The following is a 12,690-nucleotide window of genomic DNA, read 5'->3' on the forward strand; positions in this document are numbered from 1 at the left end:
GAAAATAAAACAAGCGAGACCAGGACAGAAGAATAATAGCAAAGCACTGCAGTGGGGTCTTTAATAACAGTTTCTATATTTTATGTTTTGGGTTCTTTAAATATTTTTTTGAGGCATTATATTTTTAAAATGCTAACTGGAGTTTGTAACTTCCTTTTGACCGTTACCCCTTAATTTGTCAAAAAGCACAAAAATAGAGAGTAGACAGTGCCTTTTTTCTGTTTTTAATAACAGGGGCTTAACAGATGACTTTCCAACACAGGTTTTAATTGTGCCTTATACAGCTAACAACCCTTTTAGTACATCAACCCAATACGACATCAAGCTAGATAAATGGATATAATACAATAATTGTGTGGTCAGGAAATAAGGAACCCCTGCAGGACTTTGAGGGGGATTTAATTAGAAATTCGGAAACTGCACTAAAAAGTGTTCTTTCCGTGTATAATTCTGGGTGCGGCGATTCACTAAGAACGTGCGTCAGAAATGATGAATGCGTCACTTCCCCACACTGGTCCGACAGAGTTCACCAACTTTTTTGTTGTGCACCTTTAACATAGGGCATGTGACACAATTTGCAAGTAAAATACGGTGCTCAGACCGACCGATGGCATGCCCCTTAATTTGTGTCACATGGAGGCTAGCGAAGCTGTGCCACAAAAGAACCCTACTTAAATACCTGTGCAAGGTAAGAAGAATGCACAGTCCGACAGAAGTGCAGCACAAAGCTGTTAGTAAATGTGCCCCATTTTGTCTCAGGTTCCGCCATACTCTAGCTAGAAAACAATAGCCTTTTGTTGTACCAGATTTATCACAGCTGTGCTAAATTCTGGTGAAGTATGAGACTGTTAGTTCCTACTTTAGACCTAGTTTTAGTTGGTCTAAACTGTGTGCCACACCCCTTTCCAGACAAGTCACACCCTTTTTTCAAAGGCCACCTTATTCGGAAGAATTGGAAAAGTGCCAAAAACAAATCTAAAAGCCGTGATAAATGTGGTGCAAAGCATTTAAGACTTTTGACGCAAATTTACCAAAATTATGCCGCAAGCGTATTAATAAAATAAATGGGGGATAATGAAGAGAACCCCCCCAGATTGATTTTCTCTGATGGGCCTTAGGAAACCCAGTCCGACACTGCTCATGAGTAAAGACAATCTGGCTATAAAAAAAAAAACACATCATCTAGACAACCAAAGAATTTTTATTAAACAATAGGACAGTATTGATAAAGCAAATAAGCCATGTAAAATGTCTCACAGGACAAACCTCTAAAATAAACATTTAACAATGTATGAAATAAAAACATACGGTAAATACATTACATATAGCACATACATTTACTAGTGGTGAAAATATTAACTCAGAGGAGAGCAATAAATTACTTTTAAAGCATGGAAAAACTGGTTGATGTAAAATAATCGGCTGTTCTTTGCAATAAATCATGTATATATATATAAAAACATAAATCCGGAGTCCACAGAAATGTACACCAACTGAAACAACTTTTTTTTTTAGATTTTATATATTTATATACAGAGTATTTTCTCCCTTGGTCAATAGGAAATCATAAAAAGGAAACTTATGATTTGATTGACATACGCTCCTGAAAAAGCAGGGTGAGGAATGGGTCCTATTCACATTAGTATTACAATAGTCCAGATGTAGTAATTTCTCCCATAAAGAAATGTGGGTTTTTTAAGGGCTTTCCAGGGCAGGAAAATTAGCGACCATTATTAGCAAAGAAAAGGAATCATTATTTGTGATTCACACCAGTCTTTGTAGATTTTCTTGCAGTATTGATAAACCTCTACACTAAGGTGTCTGTAGTAGCCAATCACTGGCTTCATTGGCCATCATGGCATGTATGGTTACAAGGTGAAGCCGATGATCAGCTATAACAGCTGCATGAAAATAGACAGAGAATGATACAGGATGTATCTTGTGAGAGCAGGATGTATCAGTTCCGCCAAGGGGTTTTCTTCCTGTACACTTCCTTAGGAGAGCCCCTTTAGGTTAGGGCTCCATCCACATCATTATCCACAGAACACTATGTAGTGCTTTTGTTTTCCCAGCATTCAGCTAGAACGTATACATTATGTCCTCTTTGTTTTCTCATAAAAGGCATAACTACAATTCTATATCAATTATGCAACTTCCTAGAGCTACATTACCATATGCTTGAAGACAGGCTTAGTAGGAACACTGGTAGACAGCACTCAGATGTCATTCTTGTTGTGGGTGAATTTACTGGCACTTTGAACACAACATTTTGTGATTTCTGAAATTTCTGTGGTAAACCAAAAAAAACTTGCATTTTAATTTTAATCCAGGATCACAATTATCATGGTCAAAGTATAGCTCAATGACTTTATGAAAGTACAAGGCACTAGCTTATGAGAAATCCTACACAAGTGATGCAGCTCACTAAGGAGAGCAGTTACTGCATTCTTAAATGGATGTATCGTCAGAGGCTAAACATATATAGCGAAAATGTGGGGCTGTGGGAGCCTCATTTCCACTTTATTCATATATAGATAACTGTGTAAACATGACACACTGTATATCTCAGAGTCTGCAGTTTTAATCTCACAAGATTGATGACCTACACATCTGTCATGCAATACAATGTAAAACAGTTCAGCCCTGTTTTCTGATATAAAACACTCCAGTTATTCTCCTTTGCTCTTAAAGGAAATCTACTATGGGAAACTACTCTCTATCCCTCCGATGCCGGCACAGCGCTGGCCAAAGCACAGTGCTCAAGATGGAGAGGCGCTTCTCTGGCACAGGAAAAGGAGTTACTGTGCTTGCGCATAGCTCTGTGAATGCCGGAGACGTGCAATAAATTTGAAAAGACAAGCGGGGAGAGGCGGGTATGAAGCAGCTATTGGGGTTGTGGAGTAGCCTTCGCCCCCAAAGCTGTCTCAGGCTACTCCACGCCCCCAGTAGCCTCTGAAAGAAATTTGCATATTAAGGTATTAAAGTTTATTTTGGCAGCAGCTGCATCCAAGTTTATCCCAAAAACGGATGCAGGTGCTGCAGCAATAGGCAATATGCATATGGAATTACAATTACAAAAATTGTAGGGTGTTTTCTGCATAAGCCCTGGACACATCATAGGGACTGGACTGGCCAGATGCATGGAAGAAGATTAAAACTTCTTTTACTACAGCGTGTACCTGCTAAGAACATCTATATAAATTGTTTTCTCTTCTGTGTATGACTGTTTGCTGTTATACAAGGTGAAAACTGCTGAAAGATTCCCTGTAAGCTATGCTACAGTTAGGGCTCACTAGTACAGTTTCAGAATACCCCAAAAATAGCTGAGATAAATATATTGTCCAAAAGTGGCACAAAGTGTAAACATTGAGCAAGGTTGTGGTGGATTTAAAGGACACCTGTCATCAGGTCTGTGTCACTAGTCCTGTCACTACTACCTGTTGGAGCAGCTCACAAGGATCCCATCCCAGCCTTTATCTAGCTATTTCATACATTAATCATTATAAAATCATATTTTCTTTATTATGCAAATGAGGCTGGTCACATGGTCAGAGACAGTGATGTCACCCCTGTTCCCCCTCCCCTCTCCTCCCCCTGCTCATGTCTGTGTGTAATGTATAGTAAAGCATGGCTAGTGTGTGTGCTGTATCTGCTGACATTCTGCATCCTCCTAATACACATGTGTGAGACACAGACATCAGTTACACAAGTACCTGACATGTACTGCTATAACATGGCTGCCTGGAGCTGTTGTATCTCTCCTATACACACACACAAAGGCTGCAGGGGGCGCCAGCACTAGGAAGCACATCATTATACAGGCTGTCAGTCAAGCACTGGGGGTGTGGCTGTACCTTCCCCTCATGAATAAACTGGACAGCTTGAATATGCTAATCTATTTAGATTAGGGGGGTTATTTTGCATGAAGGGTTCTCTTTAAATACAGATTTTGGCTCCTAGTCAGTTCGATTTGGATTAAACCTTCCAAACAAGTATCATTTTTGGAGTCATTATAATTTTTAAAATTTCAGTTTCTCATCACAAAAAAATAAAAACAACCTGTACCAATGTGGACTTTCACATTATAATGTACACAGTTTCTTTGGCATGGGATAGAGTTCAGCCCATGAACAGCCATTTGAACACATCAATTGAAATGAATACTTGAAAGGGAACCAAAATGTATGGAACTCCAACCTCATAAACTACTCTATGACCCCATATACTGTACCTTTGTCAGTGTTGGCTCATTCGGCCATACAGATCAATGTGGGGGTAGCCAGTCATTGTCACTCCAATGGTAACTTCTGTAGTAATTGTACCCCTTGCAGGACAATGCAGTACACACTTTTTAATGTATTAATTTGCCCTCACAGTTTACACAAGTAACTGCTTTACTTAAATTGGTCCCAATACCAGGCACATCCCATGGATAAAGATAGTGCTGTATACTGAGGAAAAAGAAGGCCTTTTTCTAATGTTCTACTACCCTAAGAATTTACAGCATTTATTTTGCACACATATATTTTTAGCATCTTCTCATTGTTCCTTCTAAAACTAATGCCAGTTTATTGTAAGATTTTTACTTTTTCAGGTATTAGGAAGCCATTGTCTCTTCCTTCTCTTTCCAGAAAGACGTGATCATGTTTCATTACTATATTTCTGCTGCAATGTGAAGCAAACATGGGTGAAAAACAAAGCCCTTTGGACTTCAAGATTATTAGCATTTCTGTGCAAAAATTGTCAGGAGGTGAGAGGTTAAACAAAGGACATTACATGCACAAGCAACGCACAATAAGCTTCAGCATTACTTTGCTCGTCCTGAGTTGAACTTGAATTATAAACTTCAGCAGGTTTCATTTTTGGCAAAATACTCTGTCAGGTAATAAGGCAGCCAAGACTTTTACTATGGTGTGAAACATTTTTTTCAGTGCCTTATATATCTTCATTGGTACCGTATACTGATTTCTTATGATATGTATTTTCCTACAAAAAAATGATTCAGTCTATAAGGCAGTGTCTAGGTTTCATATATTCTGTGGCCGTGAAGACTTCAGCTGTACAGATTCAAAACTGTGCTCTTTTTCCTGCAAGAATAAAAATGCATTGTGATAATTAACTGACATTGTAAATTGCTAATTTTATTAATTTTTTTATTATTCTTAAAGAAATTACTGAGTAAAGGTTTTTTCTTTTTTTTTTTACAATAAATACCACTGATTATCGGGACAAATCTTAACCCCATATAAAACCCAACTCTATACACCAGAACAGAGAATGTCTCTAAGGCTAAGTTCAAATCTCGTTATTCTCCCTCTGTTGTAAAAATACGTTAGGAGGATTCTTGATGCATCCTTACAACTGAGGGCTTCAATGTATCCCAGTGTATACTTATACAGAGGGATATGCCCTCCACTTAATCCCCGTTCAGTGATGTAGTGCTAAGCTGAGGTCACGGATGGATGCAATATAGTTGCATCTGTCCACCATAGGATATTATGGCCTCTGCTGAGAGTACATGTTATTCTAAAGCAGGAAGCCAGATGGAAAAATGCAGACTGATGTGCTTTTTCATCCAGTGTTTCCTGTTGGATGAGACATAGGCATAAATGATCCTCCATCTGCTAGAAAAGTCTATGGATATGTTCAGTTGATGTGCCTGTAGCTTTCCTGGCTTATACACTGAACATGTTCAAACATCATGATGTGAATGCAGCTTGGTAGCTCCCTACAGTCTAAATACAGAGAGAAGTAAAAAAGGAGCTCTACTACTTCAGTCATAAAATAAACTTTTAGCTTTACTTAAAGGGGTATTTCCATCTGGGCATTTACATTCCATTTCATTCATTTGTCATATGTAAGCATTTCTTCAATTGGATGTTATTTAAAAAATGTTCCTGTGTGATAATTTCTCATAAATGTAGTCATGTTGTCCCTTAGAAACGAGATAGCTTCCTGGGATACGACCCCCTCACATTTTGGTAGCAGTGGCCAGACATGAGCTATTGAGTCCTGACTGACTACGTGGCTTCACTGTTCATTACCACAGGACGTCTGTGGGACCTGCAGTAACTCCCAGACATTTCATATACAAAAACTTTTTGTTTCTTTGTGCAATCACTCCAGCAAAGGTGGCCGTATCTGAGGAGTAAGTCTTGTTTCTAAGGGACCATACGACTACATTTATGAGAAATTATCCTCACATAGTAACATTTTTTAATAACATCAAAGAAATTAAAGAAATGTTTATATATGGCAGATTAATGAAACAGAATGTGAATGCCCACACAAGAATACCCCTTTGAATGAAGAACAAGTAAACCACCTCCCTGCTCCTTCTGCGCTCTCCCCTCCTGCTGTGTGCTGGAAATCTTGCAGCAGCACCGAGTATCAGTTTTGTGCTACTGCAAGATTTCACTGGTGTTTCACTGAAATAAAAGTTAATTTCATGACAAAAGTAACGGAGGAAGGCTCCATCTGTATACCCAGCAGAATGAATGGTTAATAAAGTTAAAAAAATGACAGAAGATTGCCTTGAAGTTCAGTAACTGCCATGTGATCCTATACTTCTTCTACAATCGCCACTGCACAAAAAATAATTAGCCAAATATGGCTTCCCCAGTAGCAATAGCTAAACACCCATGGGGGTTATAGAAGCCTGACTAAGCTAATTGCCAGGATGGCTTGTACTTGTGCTTTCTAGTTCTCTAAAACCTTCATCCTCCTGGTGGTGATGTCTTAATGAAAATCTTAATTCTCTTCATTTTGCATTAATTTTTGGAGTATATATTGTGGAGAAATATGACACAGGGTGTGCGTGTTGCTACTAACCATGAAACTATTTTTTAGGTCACTCACCCAACAGTGAGTATACTGGGTGAATACTGGTGTGAATTACCGCTGACTATTTTAATAAGATTTAAAAACTTTTTATTTTTTTTTTATTTTTAATTTAGTAAAATCAGCAAATAGTCTTACCTTTGTTGCCAGGGATTTCAGTTTCCCCAGCAATGACTGTTTATTGGAATACACCACATCATCGTCATTGTCTTCTCCTTCCATTATAGCACAGCTGTCTGGGGCAGGTAGCTCACACTCCTTGGAATTAGCGGTCATTATTAGTTTCGAGTACTTGTATTCTAGCCTATTAATTTAAAAAAAAATTAAAAATATATCATAAGGTTAAATATTAATACAAAGCAAATGTATGTATTTTTTATCTAAAACTATTTGAAAAAGAGTTTTTTCAACATTAAAGCGAAAACATAATTTGAGATATTTTTTTTATTGTGTGTGTGGGAAAGTAAGGAACATTTTATTTAATATACTTCATTAACAAATTCTGTTTAGTTTGCAAAAAATAAAATGCCCATAGCATACTGCAACCAGGGAAAGAGGAGAAAGGGTTAACACTCAACATGAGAGGAGAGAGAGACCCCTCCTCAATCTGGTAGACAGATTTGCCATAGCAATGTAGAAGTAATATTGTAACAAAGGGCACATTGCAGCCTTTGTAACAAAGGGCACATTGCAGGGTGTAGTTCATTGGCCTCCTAGGATCCCCCATCGAACCTATCACCATGCTTACGGGTAAGCACTAATTGATTTTGTGTACAGTGGGAGCCGGAAGGTACCTCCGGTCACCACTTCACATAGGACTGAATTGAGGATATACTCTTCTGTTTACATTCCCGTCTGCATCATTCACTATTTATCAGACTTCTTAGTCTGTATTACTGTTTACTTTCCTTTGGGTTCTGGGGTTTCTTTAGGACGCTTATGTTTTCCGTGGTTGCCCCAATTTCCATCAGGGGCTATTTGTTTCCCCCTACTTCTTTCCCTATTACGTGGTATTACGTGGTTCTTTACAAGTTAAGCAGAATTTCTTAATGAAGTACATCATACAAATGTTCACGAAACTCCCCCATCCCACAATATCAAAAATCATTGGGTGTAATGGTTACTCTTTAAGCTTCAGCAATTTATAAGTATCACAGTACAAAGCTGCAGGGTGGCATTTACTGCCAAATTCATCATACAGCTTGCCTTATGGCTTGGTCCCCAGCAGTTCTTGTGTTCTGAACAATTATCTATATTCACTTGTGATCATGGTTTCTCAACCCTCACATACATTACATGTAAGTGCACAAATGTACTGTAATAGCATATAGGCTACTTACTTTTGATTTTTCTTCCAGAAGTAGCATGTAAGTGCTACAAGAAGAACTGCTACAAAAGCCCCTACACCAGCGCCTACTTTCAGCCAGAAATCTATGGATTCACACGCTGCTGTTCTTTTGTCTGGAAGAGGGACACCTCGCATGCAGATTCTGGGCTCATTCCAAACATAATGTGTTTCCTATAATATAAAACAAATAAATTGTTATTTCCAAAGACTCTTGTAAGTAACATAATTAAAACTTGCATCATTTAATCTTCAGTTTGTTGCACAGACATCAATGTATTAACATTTGAAAAATAAAGTCTTGGGTGTCCGGAAATGTTCCTTCCTAGCCATATATAGAGACAGTATACCAATACCCTGAATTCTGGGGATTAGGGCTCTGCAGTCTGTGATTGTCTCACAGACTGCAGAGCCCTAAAATAGGAATGCAAGTCTTTAGTGAGCGAACAGTGTTGATACACGCTAGGATTCATTGGTACAGCCTAGAGCTGGGTGCTGATATCATGCTCCACTAAGTTTACGACTTGGGCTTAGGGGCAAACGCTATACAACCCCCCCACCTCCACATAGTGGGAACATGATATAGCTGCTCTGGTCTCTCTGTCGGAAACAAAGAATAAAAATAAAAGTTTCCATCCCTGACAAAACACTGCCAGGGGCTAAAAAATTTTCCTCAATATTTAAGGATACCTAAGATCGTCAACCACTGACTGTTATTTTTTTTTAAAAACCACTTATGGTAAACAACTATTTATCTTTTTTAAAGTTAAAAGTTACATTTTAGTGACTAATTGGTATACACTGCCCCCAATTGGACAACAACTTTTTTCTTTCATACCGTGCATCTCCCTAACCCAGTCACAGCTTGATCTGAGCAAAAAAGGTTACAAATTTGACAATAAAGTGGTGGCATACAGAAGAGGTGTAGTCTACACATGGAAAAGTAATGATCCTCATGGAAGCAATGTTTCAAACAAAATATGCACAATGCCATATACATTTCATATATACCTGGTGTCCATTCTTACAAGCCCCTTCTATTTTCTGATAATCATTTTCTGTACAAAAAGGGCACGCTTCTGCCGTCTCCCACAGAAAATAAAAATTGCACCCATCGCATGTACCTGCAGGACACAGTCTGAAAGACAATAGCAAAAGAAACTACATTGTTACTTTGTGCCACATAAGATGATCTGTTCTGCTTATGGTTGGAAATTTGTGATCATTTCATGATATTTTGTGGCTAGATACAAAAATTAAATAGTGGGACATGATTTGACATGCATTTTTAGTCCCTTGTTTTCACAGTCAGTATGTGGAATACTGATAGGACTCAATTTTTACACCCGCCATGTGTAATTTTTAAGAAAAGTTATACAACCTGTGATTTACAGGCCTATTCAGTTGTGAACAGTGGCGTAACTACCGCAGTAGCAGCCGTAGCGGTTGCTACGGGGCCCGTGAGGTTCAGGGGCCCGGGGATGCATGCTCCCTGCAGTGCTTTGCCACGGCCCGGGGTAAGTGATCCGGGGCTGCAGTGCCGGGTGCCTGCCGGATCGTGCCCCCGGGCCCCTCCCTCTCTGTGCATCTACACATGTCTCCTGAGCCCACCCACCTCTTTCCGGGATCCCTGCCTGCTCAGCTCCTTGACCTGCCCCCCAGCCACCTCTCTGACCCGCCCCCCTCATCTCCCTGACCTGCCCGCTCATCACCCTGCAGGGCGGCACAGTTGACACTCTGCCCCCCCCCTTCTCCCGCTCGCCCCCCCCCCCCCTGCTCGCACATACGCCCCCCCCCCCCCCCCCGCTCGCGACCCCCCACCCCCACCCCCGCCATCTGAATGCATCTGGACACCCACCTGAACACCCATACAGCCCCCAAACTTCCTAAAAGGTAAGTATATACAGATGTATTTATCTGTATGTGTATATGTATTTATCTGTATGTATATATGTATTTATATGCATATACTGTGTATATATGTATATACAGTGTGTATGTGTATATACAGTGTATATGTGTATATACAGTGTATATGTGTACATACTGTGTATATGTGTGTAGATGTATGTACTGTGTATATATTGTATATATTGTATATATACTGTGTATATGTATGTATATATGTATATACTGTGTATATGTGTGTATATACTGTGTATATATTGTATATATACTGTGTATACATATATATGTGTGTATATATTGTATATATACTGTGTATACATATATATATATACTGTTTATGCATATTCTGTATATATATATGTAAATCCTATGTATATGTGTATATATGCATCTACTATGTATACATGTATATACTGTGTATAAATGCATTGAAGCAAATACTGTATTTTTATATGCATATATTTAGCATATATATGATGTGTGTTTTTGTATGTGGTAAGTATGTATTCTGTATATACTGTATATACTGAATGTGTGTGTATTTGCTGTATATGTGTGTATATTCTGTATGTATATGCAGCATGTGTGTATATAGTGTTTTTATCCTGCATGTATGTGTATATATGGTCAGTATATACTGTATGTGTGTATGTATGTATATATGTGTGTATATATATATATATATATATATATATATATATATATATATATATATATATATATGTGTGTGTGTGTATTGTAAATGTATTATATGTATATAATGTGTATACTGTATTAGTTTGTATATACTCTGTGTATTAGTGTATAAATGTATATGAGTGCATAAATGTGTGTGTATAAGTGTATACTTGTATGTATAAGGGTGCGAGTATACGAGTGTAGAACTTTATGTGTGTATATAAAGGTGTGTATATATCAGTGTATAAATGTGTGTAATTGTATAAACATGTCTGTATAGGGGTACCTTCCCAAGAACATATGGCCGTAAGAACAGCCATGCGGCTCTATTCTTTATGGAGAGGGGAGGAGTAAGCTGCGCTCACCTCTCCTCCTCTCCAGCGCACCCGACCTGTGCCTGCCATATATATATATTTTAAGGGGAAGGGGGGCCCCATGCAGAAATCTGCTATGGGGCCCAGCCTCTCCTAGTTACGCCCCTGGTTGTGAAGGTTACTTTTACAGGCCTATATATTAGATATCCCCCACAAATCATTGTGTTAAAACTTCAACCCTCAAACCATTCAAAACAACTTTTAGAAAGTTTGTTACCTCCTTGAAGCGTTTCAAATGAGTTAAAACAAAATGGTGGTGAAATTTAGACATTTTTTTTTTAATTGCATTATTTTAGCCCTATAACTTATTAAATAACATTACCCCACAGGTGAACCTTGTTAGGTGGGTTATTTCAGGTATCCGTAAATTACTGCTAACGCCAATGTTACTTTAAAGGATGTGATAATTTCTGGGTATTTAGCTGTCCCATTGTACATTATAATTTATAATTTCTTGCTAATGTGGCTTTATGAAGGCTTGATTTTGTAAGATGAGGTTAACTGGAGTCCCAATAATTTATTGACAAATATTAATGGCTCTTTCTGGGAGAAAGTTAACAAATGCTTACTAACTCAAAATACGCCATACATAACGCGTCACCTTTATTCTACCGGACAGTACACCAAAATAAAAATGCATTTTAGTTTTCTTACAAAAGAACTTGTTGCTTGAGGGAACAAGAACTTGAGGGATTGCTTTTTGTATAAAAGGCTGTTCTATATTGGATTAAATGCAATTTTTTTCACTATTTTTATTACAATTTTGCAAGCTTAAAAGCCCAAAAATCAGCAGTCTGCTTTTTTTTTTTAAATATATTTAAGTGTGTTCACTGCATGGATTTAAAAATGTCTTACTTAATTTTACCTTTTTTTTATGAATGCAGCAATACCAAATAGTTTCTTTGTATATTATTTATTTGTTACAGATGTGGTGGTAATATATGGTAAAAAGGTATATCATTTCTTTATCTACACACCATCAGAGGAGAGTCAGGAGGTCCAATGCACATTAAACTGTTCATTAATTCGTTAAAATCAGCCAATTCACCCAACTTTTAGCTATGGGGACCTTCAATCTTAGTTACAAAGATGAATGATAATTACCTGGATACTGAAATATCTCCTTGACCAGGCTTTGAGGGATCACACCGCATAGATATAACCGTAGCTCTTCCTTTTTCACATGACGAGGTAGCTGCAGAAGATCTGTGTGAAATACAATAATATACTCATGAAAAAGGGTCAAGTGAGCAGCTAAGACCCGTAAAAGTTTTATAATAGCTTAGAATGTTAAAAAATCAAACAAGTTCTAATTCTCAAACGATCTCCTTACATCCTAACTATTTCCCCTTTCCTAACATCATCTGTATTCCGAATGTTACAGACAATCATTAGCTCTATTGGTGATGTGCCAAGTAGATAAGTGTGATGGTCAGATGTCTGTGGGCATGCCATTTCTACAGATCAGGGGACCAAGGTACCAGTTAAACAGAAGTGGTGGGTGGTTGGTAAGTTCACCGTTACTTCCTTACCATATCTCTTTTT

General features: G+C 38.1%; 1 protein-coding gene across 2 annotated transcripts in view; it reads right to left on the bottom strand.

Moving 5' to 3' along the window:
- Nucleotides 1-1,183: 1,183 nt before the first annotated feature.
- Nucleotides 1,184-12,690, bottom strand: part of ELAPOR2 (endosome-lysosome associated apoptosis and autophagy regulator family member 2) — an 83,465-nt gene continuing 71,958 nt past the window's right edge. For both annotated transcript variants that reach the window (XM_072147293.1, XM_072147294.1), the window contains 5 exons: nucleotides 12,250-12,351; nucleotides 9,197-9,323; nucleotides 8,181-8,359; nucleotides 6,979-7,144; nucleotides 1,184-5,087 (listed from right to left, as the gene is read on the bottom strand). In XM_072147293.1, the coding sequence (XP_072003394.1) occupies nucleotides 5,028-5,087; nucleotides 6,979-7,144; nucleotides 8,181-8,359; nucleotides 9,197-9,323; nucleotides 12,250-12,351 (634 nt within the window). In that variant the 3' untranslated portion in view covers nucleotides 1,184-5,027. The remainder of the gene's footprint in view (nucleotides 5,088-6,978; nucleotides 7,145-8,180; nucleotides 8,360-9,196; nucleotides 9,324-12,249; nucleotides 12,352-12,690) is intronic.

Source organism: Engystomops pustulosus, chromosome 4 (assembly GCF_040894005.1).
Source record: "Engystomops pustulosus chromosome 4, aEngPut4.maternal, whole genome shotgun sequence".
NCBI classification, from domain to species: domain Eukaryota; kingdom Metazoa; phylum Chordata; class Amphibia; order Anura; family Leptodactylidae; genus Engystomops; species Engystomops pustulosus.